General features: G+C 40.7%; 1 protein-coding gene across 2 annotated transcripts; it reads right to left on the bottom strand.

The window, feature by feature from the left end:
- RBM18 (RNA binding motif protein 18) lies at window positions 1–19680 on the bottom strand. 2 transcript variants are annotated; one of them, XM_019630018.1, is made up of 6 exons: window positions 19549–19680; window positions 16466–16594; window positions 10090–10216; window positions 7011–7097; window positions 5319–5404; window positions 1–1943 (listed from the first exon to the last, which is right to left on the bottom strand). In XM_019630018.1, the coding sequence occupies exons 2-6, from the start codon at window positions 16576–16578 to the stop codon at window positions 1784–1786; spliced, it is 573 nt and encodes a 190-aa protein (XP_019485563.1). In that variant the 5' UTR covers window positions 16579–16594; window positions 19549–19680; the 3' UTR covers window positions 1–1783. The 2 variants fall into 2 exon arrangements, with proteins under 2 accessions (XP_019485563.1, XP_019485564.1); XM_019630019.1 differs by having other exon boundaries at window positions 1936–2020.
- Between the last annotated feature and the right edge of the window lie 4173 nt (window positions 19681–23853).

The raw sequence follows: 23853 nt of genomic DNA, 5'->3' as shown, positions 1-23853 counted from the left end.
CACACAGACACCATCTTACATTTATTCACACAGAGGGATAAGAATCGGTACAAATAATAAACATTGCTTTAAATACAAATAAATAGTTTTGGTTTCTAAAGGAAACAATTCTAGATAATTCAAAGTTCAGTATTTTCTAAGTTCCTGTTAAAAATAGAAGACGATTTTGCATTAAGTGAGTCCTACTCCTCCACAACCCTTTGAGGACTTAAGGATAAAATGGTGAATTCCATACTCCAAGAAGTCACCAGAAAAATGGGAGAATGCTCCCACCTCCCTGAACTATCCCCCAAGAGGAAGAAGAGTTACTTGCATCATAGACAGAGCTAATAAATGCAGAAAGTATTTAATATCTAAAGATATCTAAAAAGATTTACCTTGGGGAAGGTGGTAAGAATTTCTCTGAACCAGTTCTATGAATTCTGAAACCTCACTGTGCTGAAGTTTTGGTTCAGTGCCTTAAATTCATTTATGCTCATAGGAAGACTTAAGTTCTTATAACGAAAGCTTTCTCTTGCTAGGAATAATGGTAAAAAGTCTGTAATCACTAAGAATGGCACATAGGGTCAAAACAATGATTTACCTGGTGAATGAAACAGTCTGTCAACTTGGCACCCAAGTGACCAAAACAGCTGAGAGAAACACACTCCCAAATAAACATGATTTACTTTTCTCTCTCTATTGTAAGTCATGCGGACTTTCAAGCCTCTAAAAACTACATAAAACATGAGGTCATTACAATCTTGGTGCCAGAGCAGTGCCTGCTCCACTGACTGTGTCCACTGCATGTCCCCACCTCACCCTGCACAAGACACTTCAATTTCTTCTACTCAGACCCCTAAACAATTATTAATAAATAATCTGTTGGATAGAGATCAATATAGAAACGTTTAGGTTTTCAAAGAAATTTTGCTTTTCTATTTAGATTAACCATGATACAACTCCAAATAGAATATTCTCATGCTATAAAAACAATCCCATGCAATAGCGTGATTTTAAAAGTCCCACATTCATAACAACATTTGTATTATCGAAGGCAGGATTATATTTCGATTTTTAAAAAGTGATCAATATAGACTAAAAGATGGACTTCCAAATGAAACTTCTGTTGTGGTACAAAATGCTAAATTTGATTCTACAGTTTTGTCGACACAAACAATTTTAAGATATACACCATATTTTCCTAATTGGGATTTTGAAACAATAAACATAATTCTTAAACAGATTACCACAACATTTGCTCAAAGAACCAGCTCCTTTTTGCCAAGAACTTTTCCCTTTTTAGTCCAGTTGGAGGGATTGCCATAGTAAATTCTGGAACAACAGTTCTGAACATGATTCAAAATCTCTCACTTCCCTCCTTAAATCTCTTATGTTGTGAAGACCCTGGAGCCCCCAAAAATGCTCTACTTTTTTTTTTTTTAGGGCGATAATAAATTTAGTTTCCTGATTTAAATAATAACATTTTTATGTTTGCCTTTCTCTCTGGCACACTATATAGTGTTTCTGGAGTTACAAATCCAAACAAACCAGCCAACTAGAGCATCCCAGTTTTCAAATAACAATTTTGGGTACGATCCTATTTATTCTGGATGATGCTCAATTCCACACATACTTCAGGGTAGAAACATCCATAGGAACATCCAAAAATGTTATGCTACCAAATTCTTAACATCTGATTGTGCTCTGTTGGATAGTACCAGTCACATCTATAAATTACAAAGGCATAGGTTTTCAGGTGCGGAGACCAATTTGCTTTTGCTGCTAGAGTGATTCATAACCATCATCTCCGAGATTTCCATGCTGTTCTAGAATAAGGAGTAGTCCTTTTTTTATCTGGTGGCTTAAAGTAGGAATAAACAGGCGCTGCTGGATACTCAGCATCCGGGTTTTCTGCCATCATTTTGAGCTTGGCTTCAATGGCTTTTATTTTTGCAGTGACACTGGAAAGAGGATAGCATAGGGTCAGAGCGGGCCTGGGTGCATTCGGAAAATCCTTGTGTATTTCATCTTCTTTGTACTTATGCATGTCAGAGAAGAAACAAGATACTCAAATAGGAACATTCAAACATTTTATATAAGATACACACATAAAAAATAACTAATGCTTGCATTTTAAGAGAGAGATCAAGTCTGAACAAGCTGTTAAAGTTTTACTATAAGCACAGACACTGTTAGGAGTACTCTGCGTTTTGTAATAGTTAATCTGAAGACACAAACACTGTTCAGCACCTCAGTGCTTAGGACATAGTAGGCACACAAAAATAATTCAGGTAGGAATTGAAAGCAGGGTGTGGAAGAGATACTTGTACACCCATGTTCATAACAGCATTATTCATAAGTTAAAATGCAGAAGTAACCCAAGTGTCCATTGATGGATAAATAAACAAAATATGATATATATTTTAAAATATTATTCAGCTTTAAAAAGGATAGAAATTCTGACATATGCTACAACCTGGATGAACCCTGAAGACATTATACTAAATGGAATAAGCCAGTCACAAAAGACAAATAGTGTATGATTCCACTTAATATGAGGAACTTGGGTCAGAATCATAGAGACAGAAAGTAGAATGGTGCTTGCCAGGGGTTGGGGGGGTGGTGGGAATAAGGAGTTATTGTTTAATGGGCACAGGGTTTGTTTTACAAGATGAGAATTATGGAGGTGGATGGTGGTGATGGTTGCACATTATGAATGTATTTAATACCGCCGACCTGTACACTTAGAAACTGAAAAAAAAAAAAAATTCATGTAGGCTTGAAAGCGGCATCGTAAGATAGGTTCTAGTCTTTTTTTGTGGATGAAGAAACCGAGGCACAGAAAGGTTAACTTGCCCAGTGATACACAGCTGGTAAATGATACAGATGAGATTTGAACACAGCCTCACTCCGAAGCTCACCCAGGCTATTAACTATTACACTGTACCACTTTTTTTTTTTTAAGGAGGGCGCAGCTCACAGTGGCCCATACGGGGATCAAATCGGCAACCTTGGTGTTATCAGCACCATGCTCTAACCAACTGAGCTAACTGGCCACCCCTGTATCACCTTTTGAATCACTGCATAATAATAAAAACATCCTGGAGATCCTATGATGTCTCTCTACTGACAAATGTGTGTTTCTAAAGGGTACCATCTACAGAGCGCTATAATGAGCCAGGCTCTGTGCCCAGCAGTTGACTTACATTGTTCCTAACTCGTGCAATATCATCACCCAAGTTTTATAATAAAAAAACAAATGCAGAAAGGTGGTGATTTGCCCAGATTCACACAGTTAACAAATTGCAGAGACAGGATTCAAGCCCAACTGGTTCATCACCAAAGCCCTTGCTTTTCCCTCTGCATCAGGATAGGAGCTGAGCAGCCCTATGTTAGAGAGATGGGGTGAGGAGACACTGCAGAAGTTGTAAGGAGCGCCATTTTGATTGAGGGCACTGCTATCCCTGGACCAGAGTGCAGAGCACTCAGGCCGTGGATGTCTTTGACCCATGGCTCCCTTTATTTTCCATTTTGGATGCTGCCAACGGTCTATAGTCAGGGAGAGAAACTTGGAAGGGGATGTATGCGTGGCCTTTTAGAATCTTCAAAAGGTACACATTTGCTGCTCACACTCATAATTTGATAGGAACAATGTAAATTAAAAAAACTAAGTTCTGATAAAAAAAACAGAGGTATTTATTACCAAGATGCACCCTAGCACCTCTTTCATTAATGGGACAGCCAGCCGCTCGCTCTGTGTGAGCCACAGGGAAACAACCTTCTCTAATTAGGCACAGATGTTACTAGAAAGATGGAAGGTGAGGTTCTCTGGATTAAAAAATAAATGGAAAACACTAGGTTATCAAGTAAAAAGTGCAAACACTGAAAAGAAGAAACTAAAGACATGTTCACTGTGACATGACGATCACCAAGCAGAAATCAGTCATTCTTTCCCCAAAGGAGTTCAGGGTTTTGAAAATCTCCATGGACAGTGTGACCGAGGAGGTGCAGCCCAGGAGGAAAACAGTATAGTGGATATAGTTCCTAGTGAATCTATAGAAGTCATTATAACTAAAAATAATTTTTTTTCTGAAGTACAAAATAATAAAGGAGCAAAAACTTTTAAAGAGATATCAATGATATTAAACTTAAATTAGTAACTAAAACATTAATTTTATTTTACCAATTTTATCCTTCCTGAAAACATTTCAGAATCCCCATCCTGTGTTTTAACGGGATGTTTGCAAATCTGTTTTGTTTGCTGTAGACAATATACAAGAAGGGACTTTTGTTTGTTTTCTGTCTGGCCCTCCATCCAAATAGTCTTTGCATTCCTGCAAGTATGACTGAGTGTTGATTTCTGAACCTTATAAAACACGGATGCGCCATCATGTATCTTCTTCCCCTCCCCTGGGACAGATTTGAGAACTGTGTTCCTGCATTTACAGCCTGAGTTTCTCCAAAATAGTAATTAAGGCTGAATTTTGAAGTCCAGCAGAACTGGCTTTGAATGTGCACTCTGCCATCTACTGCCTGCACGATCTTGGCCAAGATATTTCACCTCTCTAAACTTCAGTCTCCTCATACGTAAAATGAGAGGAACAGTACTTTCACCAGGACTTTGAGGAGAATTAAATGACCTATGGCATGTAAGGTGTGCTTCAAAGCAAGCTCAATAAATCCTGGCTATTGTTATTGTTAAAATTTCTCCCTAGACTACAATGCAAACAAACAAACAAAGACACAAACAACCCCACGCCAAACTCTATCTGTTCAACCATCCATTATTTAACTTGCCCTGTCTCTACCCAATCCTTATTTCCTTCTGTTTTGAATTAACTCTAAAGAAGTAACTGACAATTTGTACACACTAGTACCAAAACTGTTATAGTTGCTGAAATGGTACGCAGAATTACAGTGCTGCGAACAAAAATTTTGTATAGAAGAACTCATAGTTGGGGAGGAATTAGTGTGGAATGACAAATGCCAAAGAGACACAACGCCTCACTAAAGTGCTTGTTTTTAAGGTAAAGGCTGTGTCTGATTAATCTTTGTATTCCTAGTGTCAAGCACAATGGCTGTATGTGGTAGGGACACCCATCCTTCTTTGGAATGAATTCTATAAATGGGTGCGACATGTTCTTGGGGATATGGGAGGAGAGGAAATGTATACATTCTTGAGATTAACTGAATGCAGCTCTCAACATGTCAAAAGTTAGCTGATTCGATTCTATATTAAGAGTCCAAAGGTTTACTGGCATATGAATGAAGGCTTGGAATGAAGAAATGGCTCAAGCTCTTGAATATCTGTGTCTTCCTACAGCATACCATCTTACCTTAGATTAGACTGAGTGGGCTCAGTGCTGGAGGATGGCTCAAGACTGATTGGAAGGATCTTATCATTCTTGTTATGATCATATCTCTAAAAGCAAGAAAAAGGGAAATTACTTCACCTGAGCAAAAACCAGCTCTCCACTATAGAGCATGGGCTCATGATTTCCAACCCCATCAGTGTATTGTCAGCATAGTTCTAGACAATCGTTGGACTGCTTTACAATTAGAATTAATGCGAAACTCCATACAGTTTTGGCCTAAAAGCTATAAATTTAGAAAAAGAAGTTCAGAAGAAGCCTCCCATCTAGCCGTTAGTCCTCCTTATTTGGTAGGGAAAGAATTTCACCTTTACAAATTCACAGATGGTACAGATATACAGCAGGATGGCCCTCTTACATTCTTATTTTAACTGTCACATATCACCTCTTACCATATTTATTTTGCTTCATCTAAAACACTTTAAAAGAAAAAACATTCTTCAGTAAAGAGCAGTTTAATTTGATGTCAGATGGTTATATGCTTCTTGTAAAAAGTGAACGTAAGAGAGCAGTCAGGAGCCTCTGGTCAAAAAGCCTTGTAGGAGAAGAGAACTGTGAGGCACAGAGAGTCTCAAATGAAAGGCAGGAGTGAAGGATAATTTCTCTTGCGTGCCTTTTCAATGAGATGCAGAATGAGTAAACGACAGCCAGTTTGGCAAATGAGACTTGATTTTCTTTTGAGTAAAAAAGCATTTGGTAATTTCCCTTGTTGTTTCTATTTTTAAGGCAATGTGTCCCAGAAATTGAGAAGACTCTGTGACTACCTGAAATACTCATAAGGATCCAAAGTGTCTGAGCTCTGTTTTTCAGCTTGGACACTGAGCTCAAATGTCTAATTTCTGACTCTTTACTGGGAGGCCTGTTGGGTAGAGAGTCTCTGATCAAAAACCCATGCTTATAGAGCTAAGGACTGAAGCTCCTACTTTAACTGTCACAAATCTTTTTGTAGGCAGGTCTGCCAAGGCCCCACTGCAGAAGGTAGAGAGCCAACTCTTAGGGTTACTCCAGTCCACGCACATCACCACCTCTGTGTTGGTCATGGCAGAAAGCCATTCATTTTTTTTTTTTTTTAAATGGTCATTGCTTTTCCGGGGCATTCTCCCAAGAGACCTCCTACAAGACAAATAAGGCAGCAGGCTACTTCTCAGGCCTTGAAGACAATACAGACATTGCAAAGTCCCCATAGTAACTCAAAATCTCTGGCATAATGAGATGCCTGTGCTTTAAGCACTCATGCAAACTACCCATTTCTCAAGCATTTAGAATAAACACATTCAAACTCCTCACGGAATTGAGAGGCTGGGTAGAGTCTAATAATGCCTAAAGCAACTAATTTAAAAAATAAATACATTTTTTCCTCCAAAGAACCACCCCACCAAAAAAATGATAGAGGTCTGAGTATATGCATCAGCCACATGGAAAAATCAATCAAAACCAGAATCTGTGGGTATGTGGAGAGAAACAACGAAGGAACTTAATCCCTCCAGAGATGTTTCTCAAAAGAAAAATCTGGCAACACACATGGTAAATACAAGGAGGAGACCAAAGTACGGCTCTTCCAGATGTGAAGAGACCGGGATGCAAATGGCTAGGACAACTGTCTTCCGGCAGACGCACTTCGGATGAGCTGATGCTCTTTCTAGCACACAGACTCACCTTTACTTGAGCATGTGCCCATCGCACCACCAGCTTCTTAGACAGCGCCAGCTTGCCATTGAGACACTGGATGGCTTGTTCTGCTTCCTGTCCGGGAAAGGGACTACAGTTAGTCAAAAAGTCAAATGCCCAACTAGCTATATGTATTCTCACAAGGCCTCAATAGCTTTAATGGCTGAATTTCTAACCAAACGCTTTTGGTAAACAATTGGCAAGGATTTACAATAAAAAAGGCAGAATAATAAAAAGGGTATGAGTTTTTTTAATAAAAAACCCCTCAAATCCTAGCTCTGTCACTTATTGGCAGTACAGTATTTGGCGAGTCACTTATCTCTGAATATTAGCTTTTTTTTATCTGTGAAATATGTATACTACTACTTGCTCTTTATTAGTTGTAAGGAGTAAAAGAGTACATGTCAAGCATGGGACATACGGCAAGCACTCAGCTAAATTAGCTAACAGTACTGTTCTTATTAGGGGATGCCTTCCTTCATACTTCAGTTAGGGTAGCACCTACTACATGAAGAATTTGTACTCCCCCCCAGGGACCCAGAACTGTATCTGTGACTAGATCTTATACTCCCTGGATCCAAAGTGAGAAACAGTCATGGCTTCAAAGGCTATGGCCGTGAAGGAAACTGGGCCGGAAAAAGCAGGAGTGAGTCAAAGAAACTATGAGCAAGGTATTTGTGTGAGCCAATCTATGCACCTGGCTTTCGGAGCCAAAAGTTCCCTGACCCTTTCCCGATAAGACACAGGAGCAACAAGGTTGAAAGGAATTCCTGAGGCTGGATAATAGGCACTCTAGGCCATTCCCAGGAAGCCTGGCTGTACTGTTCCATCCTGCCAAACCTTCCCTGCTCCATTTGTATCCATGAGGCATCTGGCCAAGTGTACCCCATGTTTACTGAGGGTGAAGCCTTTAAGGAACAGGAAGAGAAACAAGGAGAGTCTGTCTGAGGCTGCACTGTGAGACCAGCAGGCATTCCAGTCTGGTTTGATTGGAGGTTCTTATTCCTCCGGAGCTCGCCAGTATGACATTCGATAGTATTTATTAAGTGCACACTATGTGTCAGGCGTTGAATAGTCACTGGCACCCTTGCCTCACGTTAGCACACGAAGTTAAACGAACAGATAAGAGACATTTTATTCTTCTTTTAAGTTTCATTTAGTGAATTAGAATTTCACTAAAAGGCACTATTAATTCTGTAGAATCAGCAGTGATAGGATGCCAGCAGGGCAAAAATGCTTTAAAAAAATAATTTCCTACGTCTGTACCTTGTTTCAAAGTTCATGTATTCAACATTATTAAATTCCACCTGTGTTTTCATATGTACCCTCATCTATTTTCTCAACTTCCTATAAGGTAAGAAGGGTGTGTGTTTTTAATCCCACACACTAGATGAAAACTAAGGCCAAACTAAGGCCAAAAGAGGTTAAGAGACTTGCCAAAGTTAGTAAATGAAAGAGCCAGAAATGGAAGCTGGGCTTTGTGACTTCTAGGCCAGTGTTTCTGAACCAACACACAGCCCCAGCATGAGCACTGATTTTAATTGTCTATAAGAATCCTCATCACACTATATCACTGAGGAAGAATAAGTATTGAAACATGCTAACCATATTGGGCATTCTTTCAGTTTCCTCAAATAAACACACAAAACTTGAACAATTAGAATAGCAATGTGTCAATTATTGCCTAGTACATCTGCAAAAAATTAGAGGAAATAAAAAAAAAAAATCCCCAGCACTGGTCAGGACAAATGACACCCTCATCCAGTCTCAGAAGATACCGATACATCGTTTCTTGATGGCAATCTGGCAGTCGTAGTAAGAAAAACTATGCATGGCCTTTTGTCGACACTGCTCCATTTTCATGAATGTAGTGAATATGCACATAGTTAGAGCTATAAATATATTCACTACTGCACTGTTCACACTTGTGAATCACTGGGGAGAACCTAAATAGCCAACAATTAGTCAAATAAGTCATCATATGTTCATATAATGAATTATTATGCAGTCATCAAAAATCATGCTGATTAGCTTTTAAACTGAGGTCTAAGTTACAGATAATGTAATGTGTAAATATTAAAAATATAGATCGATGAATTTTTTATACCTTTATATCTATACCAGTGAAACCACAATATCATGATACAGAATGTTATCTTGATGTGTATTAGAGTTTAGAGACTCTGAGTGGTAAACAGGAGATTCTATTCATATTAAACTGTATCTGTGTTTCTGTGTTTCTGTGTATGTGTGTGTGTGTATGTGTGTGTGTGTGTGTATGAAGTATTCCAGTTTTGTTTGTGTGAATGTGAAGAAAGAAGAAGAGATTAGAAAGATACTTAACTATATATTAACAGTGATTATTTCTGGGTATTGGGTTGATAAGTGAACATCCAAATACAATTATTAACAAAACAGTAACTAGGCAACCTTCTCACATATAACTAATAAAGTTAAAGAGGGCACTAAGCAGTATCTGTCTATTTAATAACATTCAAATTCAAGTTCTTTATCAATGTAATCCATTCTAAGGACTGAATTTTAATACAAGATACATGTATATAACATGGTTGAGGCTGGATGTTTTCTTCCTCCACATATTCAAATTCGTATGCATTTATTCTGACACATTGAGAAAAAGGGTGAATTTTTAAGAAATCAAAATAAAAGAGAGCTTGTGGGTGGCTCACCACACAGACAGGGAGGGCTTCTGCACCACGGGGCAAAACTAGTGAAAGAAAAGGAGGCTTTGCTGGTCAGCCGCTAAAGGAAAAAACAAAACAGAATAGAGAGGAGGACGTCCATGTGCTTAATGTGGGCATCCCGGAGCATTTGGTCAGAAAAGTAGGTCAGCCGCCTTAGTCTGCAAGTCTAGGGAGGGGAGATTCTGGAAGCTGGCCCCTAGGTCATTTGTTTACCAAGGATCTCCTCTAGGACTCAGGGCCAGGCACATGGGGACCCATCAGACATGGCTCCTGCCCACAAGGAACCGCTCCCCTGGTAGCTAGGGGGATGCACAAATACTTAGGAGAGCAAAGGACTGCGGGAGGGGGAGGAGCTCAATTACCTGCTTAGTTTCAAAGTTAACGAAGCAGTACCCTCGAGGCTGTCCCTCCAAAGCACCTGACTTGTGGAAGAGGAAGTCAAACTGCTTTACGGTGCCAAACTTCTGGAGGAGCTTCAGGAGGTGGTATCTGTGGAGGAAGAATAGCCCCGTGAGTTCACCCTGAGGATTGCTGGCCCATTTAGCCTGGCTTCAGGGAGATAAAAGCAGGAGATAATGGACTCCAGGGATAAAATCTCTCCCCGCCGCCCCCCCTCCCCCCCAACATACAGTCTTCCTCCAAATGTCTGGGTTAGTTTATTTGGCAAACAGAGTTGTTTGCCTCTATTTGGAGTGGGAACTAGAATTGTCATGGCTATGCGTCTGTCCAGCACAAAAATACCAAACAACAACAACAAAAAAAACCACACCTAACAAACAGCTGTCTGGCCTACAAGCACCATTTGTTTTTCTTTTGGAGAAAAGCTCAAAAATAGTGTCGATTTATTTATTTTTTAATTGCTTGGCAATGAAACAGTATTTGTGAATAACTACAACTCCATCAGAAACACACGCCCACACTCCAAAAGCCAAAGCCTACTCTATCTCAAAAATAAACAAAGTAACAAATACACACACATTCACACAAACAAAACAATCCTGGAAGGCTTCCCTATTTGATTTCATAGTTATGAGTCCCAAATTGCACTTGTGAGAAACTCAGCCCCAAACCAAGCCACAGCTAGTGGCACTTCCATAAGTACTTGAGAGTTTCAATCTGTGATGGGACTGAACGTCGGGACAACGTGGAACCACAGCGTGACTGAGGCTGGCCTCACGCAGGGCAGGGGAACCTGGCCAGTCCCATAAATCATCCAGCTGTGGGTAACCAGCCTTGGTTGCTTCACACAGTTTATACTCTGGAGCATGGCCGAATAAAGAACATGGATGGCCAAGGAAGAAATTTATTCCTGGCAGGAAGTTCACCCTGAGCTCTTGCTTGCCACTCTGCCCCTCATCCTTTTCTTGGATTCCTTTCTCTAAAATTTATTTGGTTTCTATAGAGCTTTTAAGTTCTTCAAACAGATGTGGCCTTAACAGGTTGCTGTGGCCAATCTCAATTCCGACTTCCTGTCATCTGATGCAAGGGTGAGACAAACCAACAGCTCTCCCATTTCCTTTTCCTCCTGGCATCCTCCGTGCTATTCACATGGAGTCAAGGCTTTCTCTAAACAATGCTGTCCCTGTGATACTAAAAAGGTATCAGCCCACATGCTAAATCTGTTATTACTGGGAATTCTACCCCACAGGGAGTCGGTAAAGCTGTCCTTACAGCCACATTTATATTCACATTGTTTTCTAGGAGAAAACTCATCAAGATTTTATTCTTGAGTCAGAATCTCCTTTGGGAGCAGACAGATATGAAATGGATCATAGGCTATACTAAATTTGATACTAACGCACATCAACATGCAAGCCCATTATCCTGGATCAGGTGCCTGACACGGTGGAGCAAGGAAGACATAATACAGGTCTTATACTGGGGCAGGATGCAAGGATCCCAAGGCATATTGTGGACATTCACCGGGTCTTTAGACCTGTTTTGAAAGGAAAAACAACTGTTAACCCTCTTGTTTCCAAACTCTCAACTGTCCCCCAGGAGACCTCATCTGCCAGTGAGAATGTAAGAGGTGATGCTTCAGGGCAGAGGGAGACCCTCGAGTGCAAATTTCTCATTTTACTTGATTTTTTGAATAGGCTTACATTATAGCAAGGGTGAGTCTCTCAAATGCACAGACAGATGTGCTAGAAGAAGTCTCCCCCAGGGTCTTTAATTCACAGCTGCATCTTTCACTTACTATATCCATTCAAACCGTAACACTGCGCTAGCTGCAACGAATGGTGGGTCAAACCCATTTTTTTAAAAAGCAATCTAAAGGCTACTGTGGGCTGGTCAGCTTTTCATTAGCTCCATTGAGCTTAATAGCAGGAAGGTAAGGCGATCGGCATTTCCTAGGAAATGAATTTTAATTTACTCAGGAAAAAAAAAAAGTTGACAGATTATTCTTTGAAAAGCTAACAAATACGTTTTGCCCAAGAAGTGCGACCTTAAGATTCCAGGAACATCTGCTTAGGTCTGTGTCTTTCAACTTCTTCAGGGTTTCTTTTCTTGTTTGATAATTTCTTGAAATTATCGGAACACCGAAACAAAAGGAATGAAATGTTTACTATTTTACTTCCTGGAGATGGGGACTGCAAGCTCCGATAGTGAAAAACGCCTGAAGACTCTTGCTTTCACATCTGCAAGCACTTTCATCTGCTGCTGAAGTACAGGAGAGCTCACTACTCATCCGAGCCTTGCTTTACTTCAGGAAACGTGGGCCCTGCAGCCTTCGGGAGCTAGGAAATTAATACACTGGTCCCATCCGCATTCCTGCAACTTGCATTAGTAAAATGGCCTTCCTACCTAATAGCAGTTAAATAATTGATCTATGCAAATGTTAAAATAGACACCTACTGTATGTCAAGAACTGTATTAGGCACTTAGACTACTATCCAGATCACTCCTCTTCAATCCCTCTCTTCATCTCTCAGGCTCACACACTCGTCTCCAAGTTCTATCTAGGTGATATTAACGGCAGGTCTACAGCTAATCTTCATTTTCAGTCTTTGCCCCTCCTATTCATCCTGCATATTGATGTCTAATTTCCCTACTAAACCATCACTTCCACGATGTCAGTCTCCTGCTAAACACCTACAGTGAGTTTCTTCTATATGAAATTTAAACTTGTCTGAATAAATCCTAAAGATCCCATCTTAATCTGATAGTATTCTATCTATCCAACTATTTTCATTATCATTTAGTATTCAACCTCTCCTTTAGTCAAAAAGGTCTTCCCGATATTCTGCTCACACTTAACAATCTTTCTTATTCGTACTATATACCTTTATTTATGATTCACCCTCATGGGGAATGCTCCTTCTTTTAGAATTTCTCCTGGCTTTGTTCCCACTCATACTTCTTATGCATAATGCAATGGCTATTAACTTGGCTTTCTACATAGCACATTTAATACCAGATAAAGAAAGCAGTATTTATCCTTTTAAAGTAAACCACAGTGTGGAAAATAGATAATATTTAAGGACATTCATTTTTTTGGTTTCTCTGTAACATCATTACTTCTCTGCAGTAAAGAGATTCACAGGTGTTGTTTTACCTTTAGTTAGGTTGGGTCCCATAACAAATTAAAAGAAGTCCTTACAGTTTAAAATTTAGAATAGGATACTTTGGGTTATGACTATTCAATTATGTGGACTATTAGAATATTTGTGCAAAAAGCACTAAATTAGGCAGTGGGAAATTAGTCCTATCATTAACTACTTCATAAACTGAGTCAACTCAATTAACTCTTCCTATAAAATAGAGAAAATGTTATCCGTCCCACTTACTTCACAAGGTTGTTACAAGCTTAAATAAGAGGAACGAATGCAATATTAGCGCTAGAAGAAACATTCAGATCATTTAGTTGAACATTCTCACTTTATAGGTAAGAAATATGAGGTATAATGTAGTTGAGAGGAATCAGAATACAGAAGGAACATGGGTTTGGAATCTGCTACCTCCATAAATAAGAGTATGTCATCATTCCCCTAAACCCAAATCCCTAAGATCTATTTAGTCACACAGATATTCCTAGATCACAAAGTGAACACACATAAACAAGAAGCAGGATATTCCAGCGCTAGCCAGCCCGTTAGCAATGCATCTGCTACTGAGGAGACTGATGGACAGCCTACTATATCTTGAGCAGGACTCAGATTAGTAACTAACAAGCACACACACATAGGATGACTAAAATTAATCACAAAATTAACTTTGAAAAATTGAGTGGAAAAGTTTCTAATTGCCACTGTTTTACATACTGCTGTGACCATTTATAACAGTACATACACACTATAATTTGTCTTCTAACAAGAGGTAAGAAAGTATTTGCATAGATGGGGCAGTCAAATTAGTTTAAAAGATCAGGAAGGAGGATGGTAAAGAGTATGAATATGTACAGGAAATAGAAATAAGGGTTTTATTGAAGGGGCAACAGCAGGATCTAGTACCAATTTATGGGTAGGGTGTCAGTTTAATTAAGAAAACTGGAGGGTGCTCTGTCAAGAGTCATTAGAAGTTTCGAGATTTGGATTCAAATAATACTCTCTGAGATTGGACTATAAGCCAGGTACCACATGTTCACATAAATTTTATCATATACTATAATCCTTCAATGTTTGGGAATGATTGTATTTTAATAATCAGACTGGGCCAATCATTACCTACCTTGAGAGTAACAGGATCCAGAAATTTATGTACTTCAAAAACTTGGAAGGAAATCACATATTTCCACAAGATAAGACCTACCTTACTAAAATGTTAACTTTCTTTGCTATAATTAAGTAAATTAAATGAGGTAATAACTAAGCATTTCATGCTTATCACAAGCTATGATTGGTAGTTGTGTCTTTAAAAAGGAATTTATTATTATTTAATAATTTGGTTTGTTTAATAGAGAAAATGTTTTGAAATACGAAATCCATAAAGGAAAAAGAGCAAAAATGATCTCTGGTGATAGACAGGTGGGAAGCCACAGGCAGAGCCGGCAAGGCCCTGATCTGCAGGTTAGTATATGACGTCCACCTCTGGCCTGATGAAAACAGAGCAGGGATACCAATGGGAAAGTTCTGATGCAGCGCTAATGCTCTAACTGAAGAAAACAGTCATATATTCTGGCATATGACATAAACTGAGGTGGCAGATGCCTATTTGAACCTTCCTGTCAAACAGCAGGACACATTAGAGCAGGAGTCTCCTTATAGGGAATTGCAGCCAAAACAATGAACGTTGTTTCCACGCCCAGATTTCCATTCACACAAGCAGAGGTGGGGATGGAAACCATTCTTGGGAGAATCCCTTCACAGCTTGGGTTTTAGATGGTGGAAACAGTTTCTCTGATCAACAAACATTAACTGAGAGGTTGGGCAGATTCACATATTCATCCTCAAAGCCACGAGCCATAAAGAGAGCCGAAATCAACGCACAGTCTGTATTCCAGGGCCCCCACGACCGAGCAAACATAATATGGGGCAATACATCTTAAATACCATCCATCTTAAATACCAGAGGGACCCAACGGTATCTACATTTAGCTGATTTGAGCTTGAGCAGGTTTAAGGAATTAACTTTCTGTTATAATGTATCCTGAAACATTAGTTTGAATCCCTTTTCCTCTCTCTTAATCCCCACCGTGTATATATACCTCCTCTCACCCCAGACTGCAGGTTCCCTTGTCTCTTCTTCCCCTGCCTCTAACACTGCTACAAAGGCAAAAACTTCCAGGACTGATGATATCCCCCATGCTGCTTTTAGCATTGACCCCATACAGCTCAATCTACTCACCCTTTACTATTCTGCCATCAGCTACCACCCTGCCCCTACTGAACAACTGGGGGAAGGGAAAAAAAACCACCTCTCAACTCTCTTTGCAAAGAAATTCCTTTCCATTATAATGTCTGCAATGGAAGGAGTGGGGAGTCAGGACAATTCAATTAGTCCTGTGACTGTGGGCAAGGCACTTCCGTCTTGTGGGCCTCAGTTTTCGCCTCTGTAGGATAAGAGAGCTGGAACGTATCAGAGGTTTTCAAGTGTGCACCATGGAGTCCTGTAAGTGACTGCCAAAGCAAGGGTGGCAGTTGCCAAAAGGCTTTGGATGCGCCTCTTCCCCCCTTTAATCAGAGCAGTTCTGAGCTTCTATTTTATATGTAGGTTCTGATTACTTTAAGACAAGGCTCCTCAGATTTAAAGTTTGAAAACTGCTTAGCATGGCACTTGGCACACAGTAGGTACTCAAATCACTTAATGAATAAATGAGAACCAAAGCGACTGGGGTGAGCTCTAAGATCTTTTCTGGCTCTGACCTTCCATGGCTGTTTAACATGAATTAGAGGCAAGTGGTACCTCTTTGCCGAGTTGTTAAGGTACTGAGACTGCTTCTGCTTGTTCCTTCATTTCAAGACAATCATGCCCAAGGCTGATTCTAGAAAATAATTTCCTGGCCACTGGGTACAAGGATTAAAATAGTTGAAAATAGAACATCTTTGGCAAGAAGAAAAAAATATATGATTTAAAGAATATCCAAGTATATGTCCTTGAAGTAGAAGAGTCCAATATGTAAGAAAAAAATGTCAAGATAACAGGATAAAAGGCTAATAATAACATCACATCCCTTCCAAAGATAATTAAAACAAGTAAAAGGACCAAAATATATTCTACATCCCTTGAAAATTCTTCTGAACATCATCACCGCAAATATTCCCTATTTCTAGGTAATGAATCAAGATGACTTCGACTTACTCTGTGATTTTGGGGTCCAGGTTGCCAATCCATAACCGGTGCCCTTCCTGTAGGGAGCCCTCTGACAGGATGGATGCATTCTCCAGGGGAAGAGTTTTGGTTTCTGCTTCCATCAATCTCTATGGAATACTGAAGGAAAAGTGAACATTCAGCAGGAGAGAAGCAACACTGTGTGAACATGAGACTTCAAGTTCAGTTCCACAAACATTTATTCAAGGAGGGCATGCCCAGGGCAGTCCTTCAAAGGCCTCAGTTATTTCACAACCAGGGCCCCAGCACCAGTTCCCTTGGGACAGCTCCTCTGGCCAGCAGAATGCAAAAGCTTCTATTTAAGGTGAAAGGGGTGTGGCTCTGTGTAGAAACTAGAGTTTTCCTCTTCTGAAGCCAGAAGCTGACTGGGCAGGAGGCCAAAGTCTCTATTACTACATGATACTCCAGTGCAACAACTGTCACCCAAAATATGCTGTGGAAACCACCACAAAAAGAGTCTTAATGACACTGAAGGAGATGGGTAGGGAAGAGCAGCAGTACATCTTTTCCTCATGAAAAGAGGCTATATAGGAAATTTAAGGCCACAGATTTTGGAGTTAGAACGGGGTATGAAGGCAGGTTGTGTGACCTGATAAATTACCTGAACAGTCTAAGCCTCCGTTTCCTCATATATATAAATGGAGATAACAGTTCTTATCTTCTAGGGCCGTTGTGAAGATTAAAGATAGTGCATGAAAAATCACTAAACACTGCATGTGACAACAGTAAGTAATTAATAAATATTAACTATTATTATGTTTATTTTGGAGAGACTGGAAGAGACTAACCTCCTTCTTAGTTACTCCAGTTCCATCATTTACTAGCTCTGTAACCTAGGGCACATTACTTAACCACTCTGCCTCAGTTTCCTCATCTGCTAAGTGGGAATAATACCTCATAAGAGTTGTGCAGATTCAGAGTTAATACACCTAAAGCACGAAAAACAGGGCATTGCACCTAAGAAGCATTCAGTTCATGTTAACTTAAATTATTATTAGTCTTAGTTCCTGAAATGTCTCATCTCAAAGCCAAAAAAGGAGCATGAGGGTTATGATGGAGACAGGAGGACAGAGCAAAAACCTTGGTGTCAGGAGATCTGGCTTCGAATTTTACAATAGCATCTCCACTGGAAGTCGTCTCTCTCTAAGCTTCAGTTTCCTCATGGCTACATAATAAACCTGGCCCTGCTTACAACTTAAGGTTGCTGAGAGGACCAAAAATGAGATGACAGATGGAAAATAAAGCTCTAGTAAATGTATAATGGTAGAGAAAGAAAAATGGGCTGGGGAGATGGCAGGCTGTGCCAGACTTCAGAACTCCCTGCTAGGGAAAACGTGTCTTATTTTCACCAGAAGCGCCTCAGAGGCCACTGCTGCAGGAGCTGTCTTAGTAACAGCTGACATACACTGAATGCTGCCATTACTGCTCATCATTTCAGTGCAGCCTATGAAGTCTAGCACACAGTAGCCTCTAGCTAACTGTTGAACGTGTTTATCTATCCCCATACATGAGGGCATTCTTCTTTTCCCACTCATATGCTCAATCTGTTCAGTAATGTATAACAAGCAACCACCAACTGCTAAACCCCCAGCTATGTGATGAAAATAGAGCGATGAATAAGCCATAACTCTTGCTGTTACCTCTTGAGAAAGGTGAAACAGACATAAACAGAATCCCAGGAGAGGAAACAGGCAGACAAACAGTGTCTTCTCCCTGCTTTCCTTTCCTCCTACTTTCTTACAGATCATTCATTTAAAAAAAACACACACAAAAAAAACACACACAAAAAAATTGAGGTTCTATTTTTCTAGGCATTGTCTTTGTCCTGGGGACAGAGCAATGAACAAGCAAGGTCTGTGCCCTCAGGGTGCTTACATTTGGAAGAGGAGCAGGACAAAACAAAAGCAAATAAACAAGATGTAATTTGTGGTAAGTGCTGCAAACACAATTAAGCAAGGTGATTTGACATAGAGACGGGGACCGGGCCACTTTAGAATTGAAGAACAGCCTCTAAAGCAGACGACATTTGAGATGAGGCTTGAATGATAGGACCTTCTGATTTTCTCACGTCTAAAAACAGCAGTAATACCAATAGCTCCTTAGTATCACAGGAGGGTACCACTTTTACTGGGAAAAGCACAGGAAATGTGGCCCAGAGATCTGCATTCAAACCCTGGCTTTTGCACCCAGTTATCGTGTGACTTTTGTAAGTCATGATCTCCCCGTAAGTGCTCTCTCCTCAGAAAAGCTTTCGCTGGCAGGGTACAGCTCCTTATTAATCTCTATCGCAGCCACCTTTTCCTTTCCAGAGACGACTGATTCATTGTGCTACTTACCATTTTCTCTTGTTGCCCTCACTAGAATGTAAGCTACTAGAGGACAGAGCCTTGACTATTTTGATCACGGTTCTATCCCCAGCACTTAGTTCACTGCCTGGCTCATGGCTGATGCTTAATATTTGCTGACTGACTGACCGAGTGAATGAATGAATGAAACCAGCCACTTCTCTACTCGGAGCTTCCGTTCCTTCTTTCTTCCTAAAATGGGCACAATTATCCCTATCTCATGGGTCTTTATGAGGCTTAAATAAGACAATATCTCTGACAACTCAGCACAGCGCTTTCAGAGGCGCGGTAAAGTGTAATAGGAAATCAAGACGGCATGCGACTCTTAAAATCTTTTGGGTTTGCAGTGGCGACAACCCCTAAAATTGTCAACGGGGTTCACAAACACGCTTTTTCGGCGATCCTGCCAGCTGAACTGCAAACAACCCTGAAGGCCAGGAGTAGTCATCTGGGGAAACTGAAGTGCAGAGAAGCAAAGGCACTTGTTCCTAGAAGCTAACAATAACGGCGGGGTCAAGCCTGGAACCCCAGCTTCCCGATCCAGGCCACGAATTCCCATAGCCGACGGGTCACTCGCTACTCGGATTGTTATTTCCGGGCCAGCGGCGGAACAATCCGGGGCGGGGCCTGAGGAGCCGTCTCCTAGAGCAGCCTTCCCCTAGGAGCCCCGCGCGAGGCCGACGCCGTGGTGCAGGGGCACAGACTCACCTCGTGGCCTCGGCGTCTTCCGCTCGGCTCATGCCCCCAAAGCAGGTCCCTACTCCGCGGTCGACGGCGCTCTAGACGCGTCAGCTTCAACGCTGCCGGCTGCCAGGCCGCCGGTGACGTACTACGCCTGCGCCGCCGCGCCGCCCCGTGACGTCACGACGTCAGCGCCGCCGCCGCTGCTGCGGTCGTACGAGTCTTTTGCTAATACCCTGGGCGATAGCTGGTGAGTGGTCTCGGCACGGCCTCGAGGTGCGCGCGTGGGGCCTGGTGCCAGAGACCTCTACTCGAGTACCTCTGAGGGACTTTAGGGAGTCAGACCATGACCCCCTGACACGTTCCATTCGAGTCCGGCTTGACCTTTAAGGCTGGGGACAGGGCCTGTCGCAACAGAGCGGGCCTCACGGTTTGGGGGCGCGACTCGTTTTCCTCAGCTAGGAACTTCGAGGATGGGGGCGGGGGGTCGCTTACTAAATTGTAGCCGCCATTTAGTAGCCCACTGCCTGGCAGGAATATTAATTTTCAGAACAATCCCATGGGATAGGTATTATTACCCTCCATGATGAAGAAGCGGAAGCGCAGAGAAATTACCAGGGTCACGTGACTACTAATTAGTGGGGCTTAAATTCCAAAGCTTCCACTTTTAACCATTACTCCGTGCAGCCCCGTGCCGTGGCAAAACTGTTGTCATCTCACTAGCCCTTCTGTGTTTACACAGTGCTTCTGCAGCCCTTATCTCATTCGATGGCCCTGCCAACTCCTACAAATGATACTGTCATCTACATTTTACAGATGAGTTGAGATCCGGAGAATTTGACCTATCGAAGGTCTCATATCTAGGAAGTGCTGGAACAAAGACTCTTTCCCACGTCTTCTCTAAGTTTAGTGCCTTTTTCTTTTCGCTACACTATTGCATTACTCAGACTCTTGGCCAAGTTTTATAGTTGGAAAGAATGAAAACTTGGTCTAATCCTTCATTTTATAGGTGAGGAAGCAAAACCTAGGTAGGAGAAATGACTTGATACAAATCACAAATCAGTGGTAGAGCTGCCACAAATACTTTTTGGACACAAGGTGATTATGAATCTAAAGAGGGTGGTTGGCAGGGAACGATAGGAATATTGGAATCCAGACCTAGCTCTTTCGCAAAAGCTCTTTCTCCACTTGTCAAAGTGTCTCCTCCCACCTTTGTGCCAGGGACATGATTCTGTGTATAGTCAGATACCATAAATACCTTTACATGGCACTGAATTTAGAGACGCACATGCCTTACTGTCTCTAAGTGAAAAGTTGGCAAACCAAAAGATATTGAAACAGTGTTGGGAAGTAGAGCTCAGGCCCTACTGTCTGAGATTTAGATTCCAATTTTGGTGCCAGCATTGTGATCTTGGGCAAGGAGTTAATCTTTCTAGACTTTCATTCATGTATCTATCACATTCAATGTCTTCTGTGTCCAGGGACTGTGCTAGGCACTGGGGATACAGGGGTGGCAAGACAGCTATAGCGCTTATAGTCTCATGGATTAGACAATGATCAAATAACTACACAAGCATTAACTGGTAATGTTAAAGTAAGTGCTACAAAAAAGTATAGAGTGTTACATAATTGGGCTAAGGACATTTGAACTAGTTTGGCTGGAGGAGATAGCCAAGGATAGCAGTCCTTTGAAAAGTGATGCTTAAGCTGAAATCTGAAAGAAAAATGGGAGGTAGTTCATTAAAGAGGTGGGGGAAGATCATTCCAAGCGGGTTCAGGGTATGTTTGAAGGCCTTGGAGCAGGAGGACTATGTAAGGAACTGAAAGATCAGTTCGCTTATTTGTAAAATGTCGGTAGTAATCACGACTGGTTGTTGTAGGAATCAGGTAATACAAGTTGTCAATGTAAGAAACCCAAACCTGTAGAGAATTTTTATAAGAATTTATTTGAGCCAAAACTGATGACGGTTGCTGGGAAGCAGGATCTCAGATGCTCTGGAGAATGGTAGTTTGCAACTTCTTTTATGTAAGGAAGATTACATGGAGGTGGGGGAAAGCAAAGCAGGCACTGGATTACAGGATAGTTAGCAAGATTATGTGCTCTTTTGAGGGTGGTTACTTTGAAAAAGAGGCATTTCAAAGGTATGTTAACCTAGATGCACAAAAACAATGGACAGGGCTTAAGGCAAAAATAAAACTTTTATTAAAGAGTTATATGCCTGGGGTGTGACTACACACACACTATGACCTGTGCAGTTAGGAATTTGATCAGTTCACCCTACTAGGTTCTTTCATTAGAGCCACTTTTTCGTCCACAATGTGAAATTATTTTATAAACAAGGGCCTGCATGTGTGCACACCCACATTTATAAAAATGAACATATTATAAGCAGTGTATAGCTGGATTGGAAGGGGTTGCTGGGGCAATAGATAAGCCAGGACTTCGTGTTCCTCATCTAGTTCCCAAAATTAAAATGCACCTTCTGTGAAAAACAGGAAAATTCAACTTTTGAGAACCTCAACTTTGGAAAAAGAACTTGTGTTTCAAGTACTTAAAAAAAAAACTCAACCATTTGAATAATAATACCAATAATTGTATTGAGTGTTTTATGTACACAGTTTAGTATAATGGTTAAGAATACAGACTCTGGAGCTAGACTGCCTGAAATAAAATCTTGGGTAAATTGTCTGTTTCTTCATCCATAAAATGGGTATAATAATAGTACTTATCTCAAAGAGTTATCATGAGGCTCAAATAAGTTAATGTATGCAGTGTAGCACTTAGAATTGTTTCTGGTACATAGTTTTCACTGTGTAAGTATTAGCTATTGTTTCATTTTTGTTACAGTTATTTTTAAAGTTAATATCACCATGAGAAAGATGTGGTGGAAATGGTTGCTCAGAGAGGTTAAATGATCTGCCTAAGGTCACACAGCTAGTAAGTGGGGGAACTGAGATTCCAATTGAAGACTACGTGCAAAGCCCACATACTTCCTGTCATGTTTTTTTCTGAATATAGGTTAATTTTGTTGGATAACACTTGGGCTCCCATAATAGTTCCTTTCCTCCACTTCTGTGCTGAACTGAGTGTTAATATGCATGTCCTTAAGGTAAAGTGTCCAAGGGACTGCCTTTATTGAACTTCCACTTTGAAATTTCCTGACTTCTGTGCAATTAAAATCTACTCCTCAAGCATTTCAGTTATGTGGTTTATTTATAGAGTTGGCTTCCGGTTCACGTGTACTGGGTCTGCTTTTGGGTGCTGCGTTTTCTGTCAAAGGTTGTTTATTTCTAACCCAATTTGATTTCCTCTTGCTTTGTGGACTGGTAGTGTGACCTGCAACAGGAACACCAGGAAACCTGTCTTAAATGGAGCAGCCAGATTGAGACCCTGTAAATTAAAAAACAAAAACCACACGTTATTATACAGCCATATTTGGATATAAAGGGTGTGCTAGGCGTTAGCTATATTAGGCAAAAATCTAGATATAGAAACCTCATTTAGAGCCAAACTTTTGTGAACAGTTTTGCCTAAATAGGGCAGAGCCATTAGCTCCAAGCCCTTGGACAACCTCAGTTTTTACATCTGTAAAATGGAGATTATGATATCACTTCCTTTGTGGCATTATTAAGAGGATTAAATGAAATAATATGGGTAAAGCAAATAGTTCAGGTATGACCACAATTAATAGTAGCTGTTAATAGAGGAGAAGAGGAAACTATTTTTCTTGTTTTAATCCAGATCTGTTTTTACTGACTTCATATACTGATCACTGACATCTAGCATCCCTTGCTATTAAAAGTCCCATCAGGAGAAATTATTTGCCTTTGTGCTACTCATTTTGCTTTGCTTTTAACATCATAATGACAGCAAGCTCTTATTAAGCAAGTGTTATGTTCCTGGCACTGTGCTAGGTGTTTTACACGTATTCACTGTCTCATTTTAAGATCAGGATTAGGTTTCCCATTTTGCAGATGAGGAAAGTGATGCCCAGAAAGGTGGAGTGAATTGCCCAAAGGTGATACTTAACATACAGATCTGACCTTAGTCTACCTGTGTATCAGTAATGACATGCGAAATTTCTTTATCGTGTCTGACCCTGTCGTGGAAGTTTTTGCAAGGGGAGGTGTCAAAGCTATCAGTTAGATATCCTTTTTGGGGGGTTCCGCTGTCTGCTGGCTACTGTGCCCCATGTTTTACCTGCATGAACTCATTTTTATTTTTCCCAACCTAAGTAAAAACTATAATTATCCCTATTTGACAGTTGAGGAACTCAAGGTACAGAGATGTTCAAGGGCATTTAGAAGGTGGTGGAGCTGGCATTGGATTCC

Source organism: Hipposideros armiger, unplaced genomic scaffold, assembly GCF_001890085.2.
Source record: "Hipposideros armiger isolate ML-2016 unplaced genomic scaffold, ASM189008v1 scaffold_880, whole genome shotgun sequence".
NCBI classification, from domain to species: domain Eukaryota; kingdom Metazoa; phylum Chordata; class Mammalia; order Chiroptera; family Hipposideridae; genus Hipposideros; species Hipposideros armiger.
Note: the sequence above shows the minus strand (reverse complement) of the source record. Positions and strands in the feature narration are given on the sequence as shown.

Excerpts from the sequence above, each read along its gene's own strand:
- RBM18 (XM_019630018.1), bottom strand. The coding sequence starts at position 16,578 with ATGGAAGCAGAAACCAAAACTCTTCCCCTGGAGAATGCATCCATCCTG. Across the intron at positions 5,405-7,010 it reads GGGCACATGCTCAAGTAAAG|AGATATGATCATAACAAGAA; the intron begins GTGAGTCTGTGT and ends TCTTGCTTTTAG. Across the intron at positions 1,944-5,318 it reads CCCACTCAGTCTAATCTAAG|TGTCACTGCAAAAATAAAAG; the intron begins GTAAGATGGTAT and ends TCCTCTTTCCAG.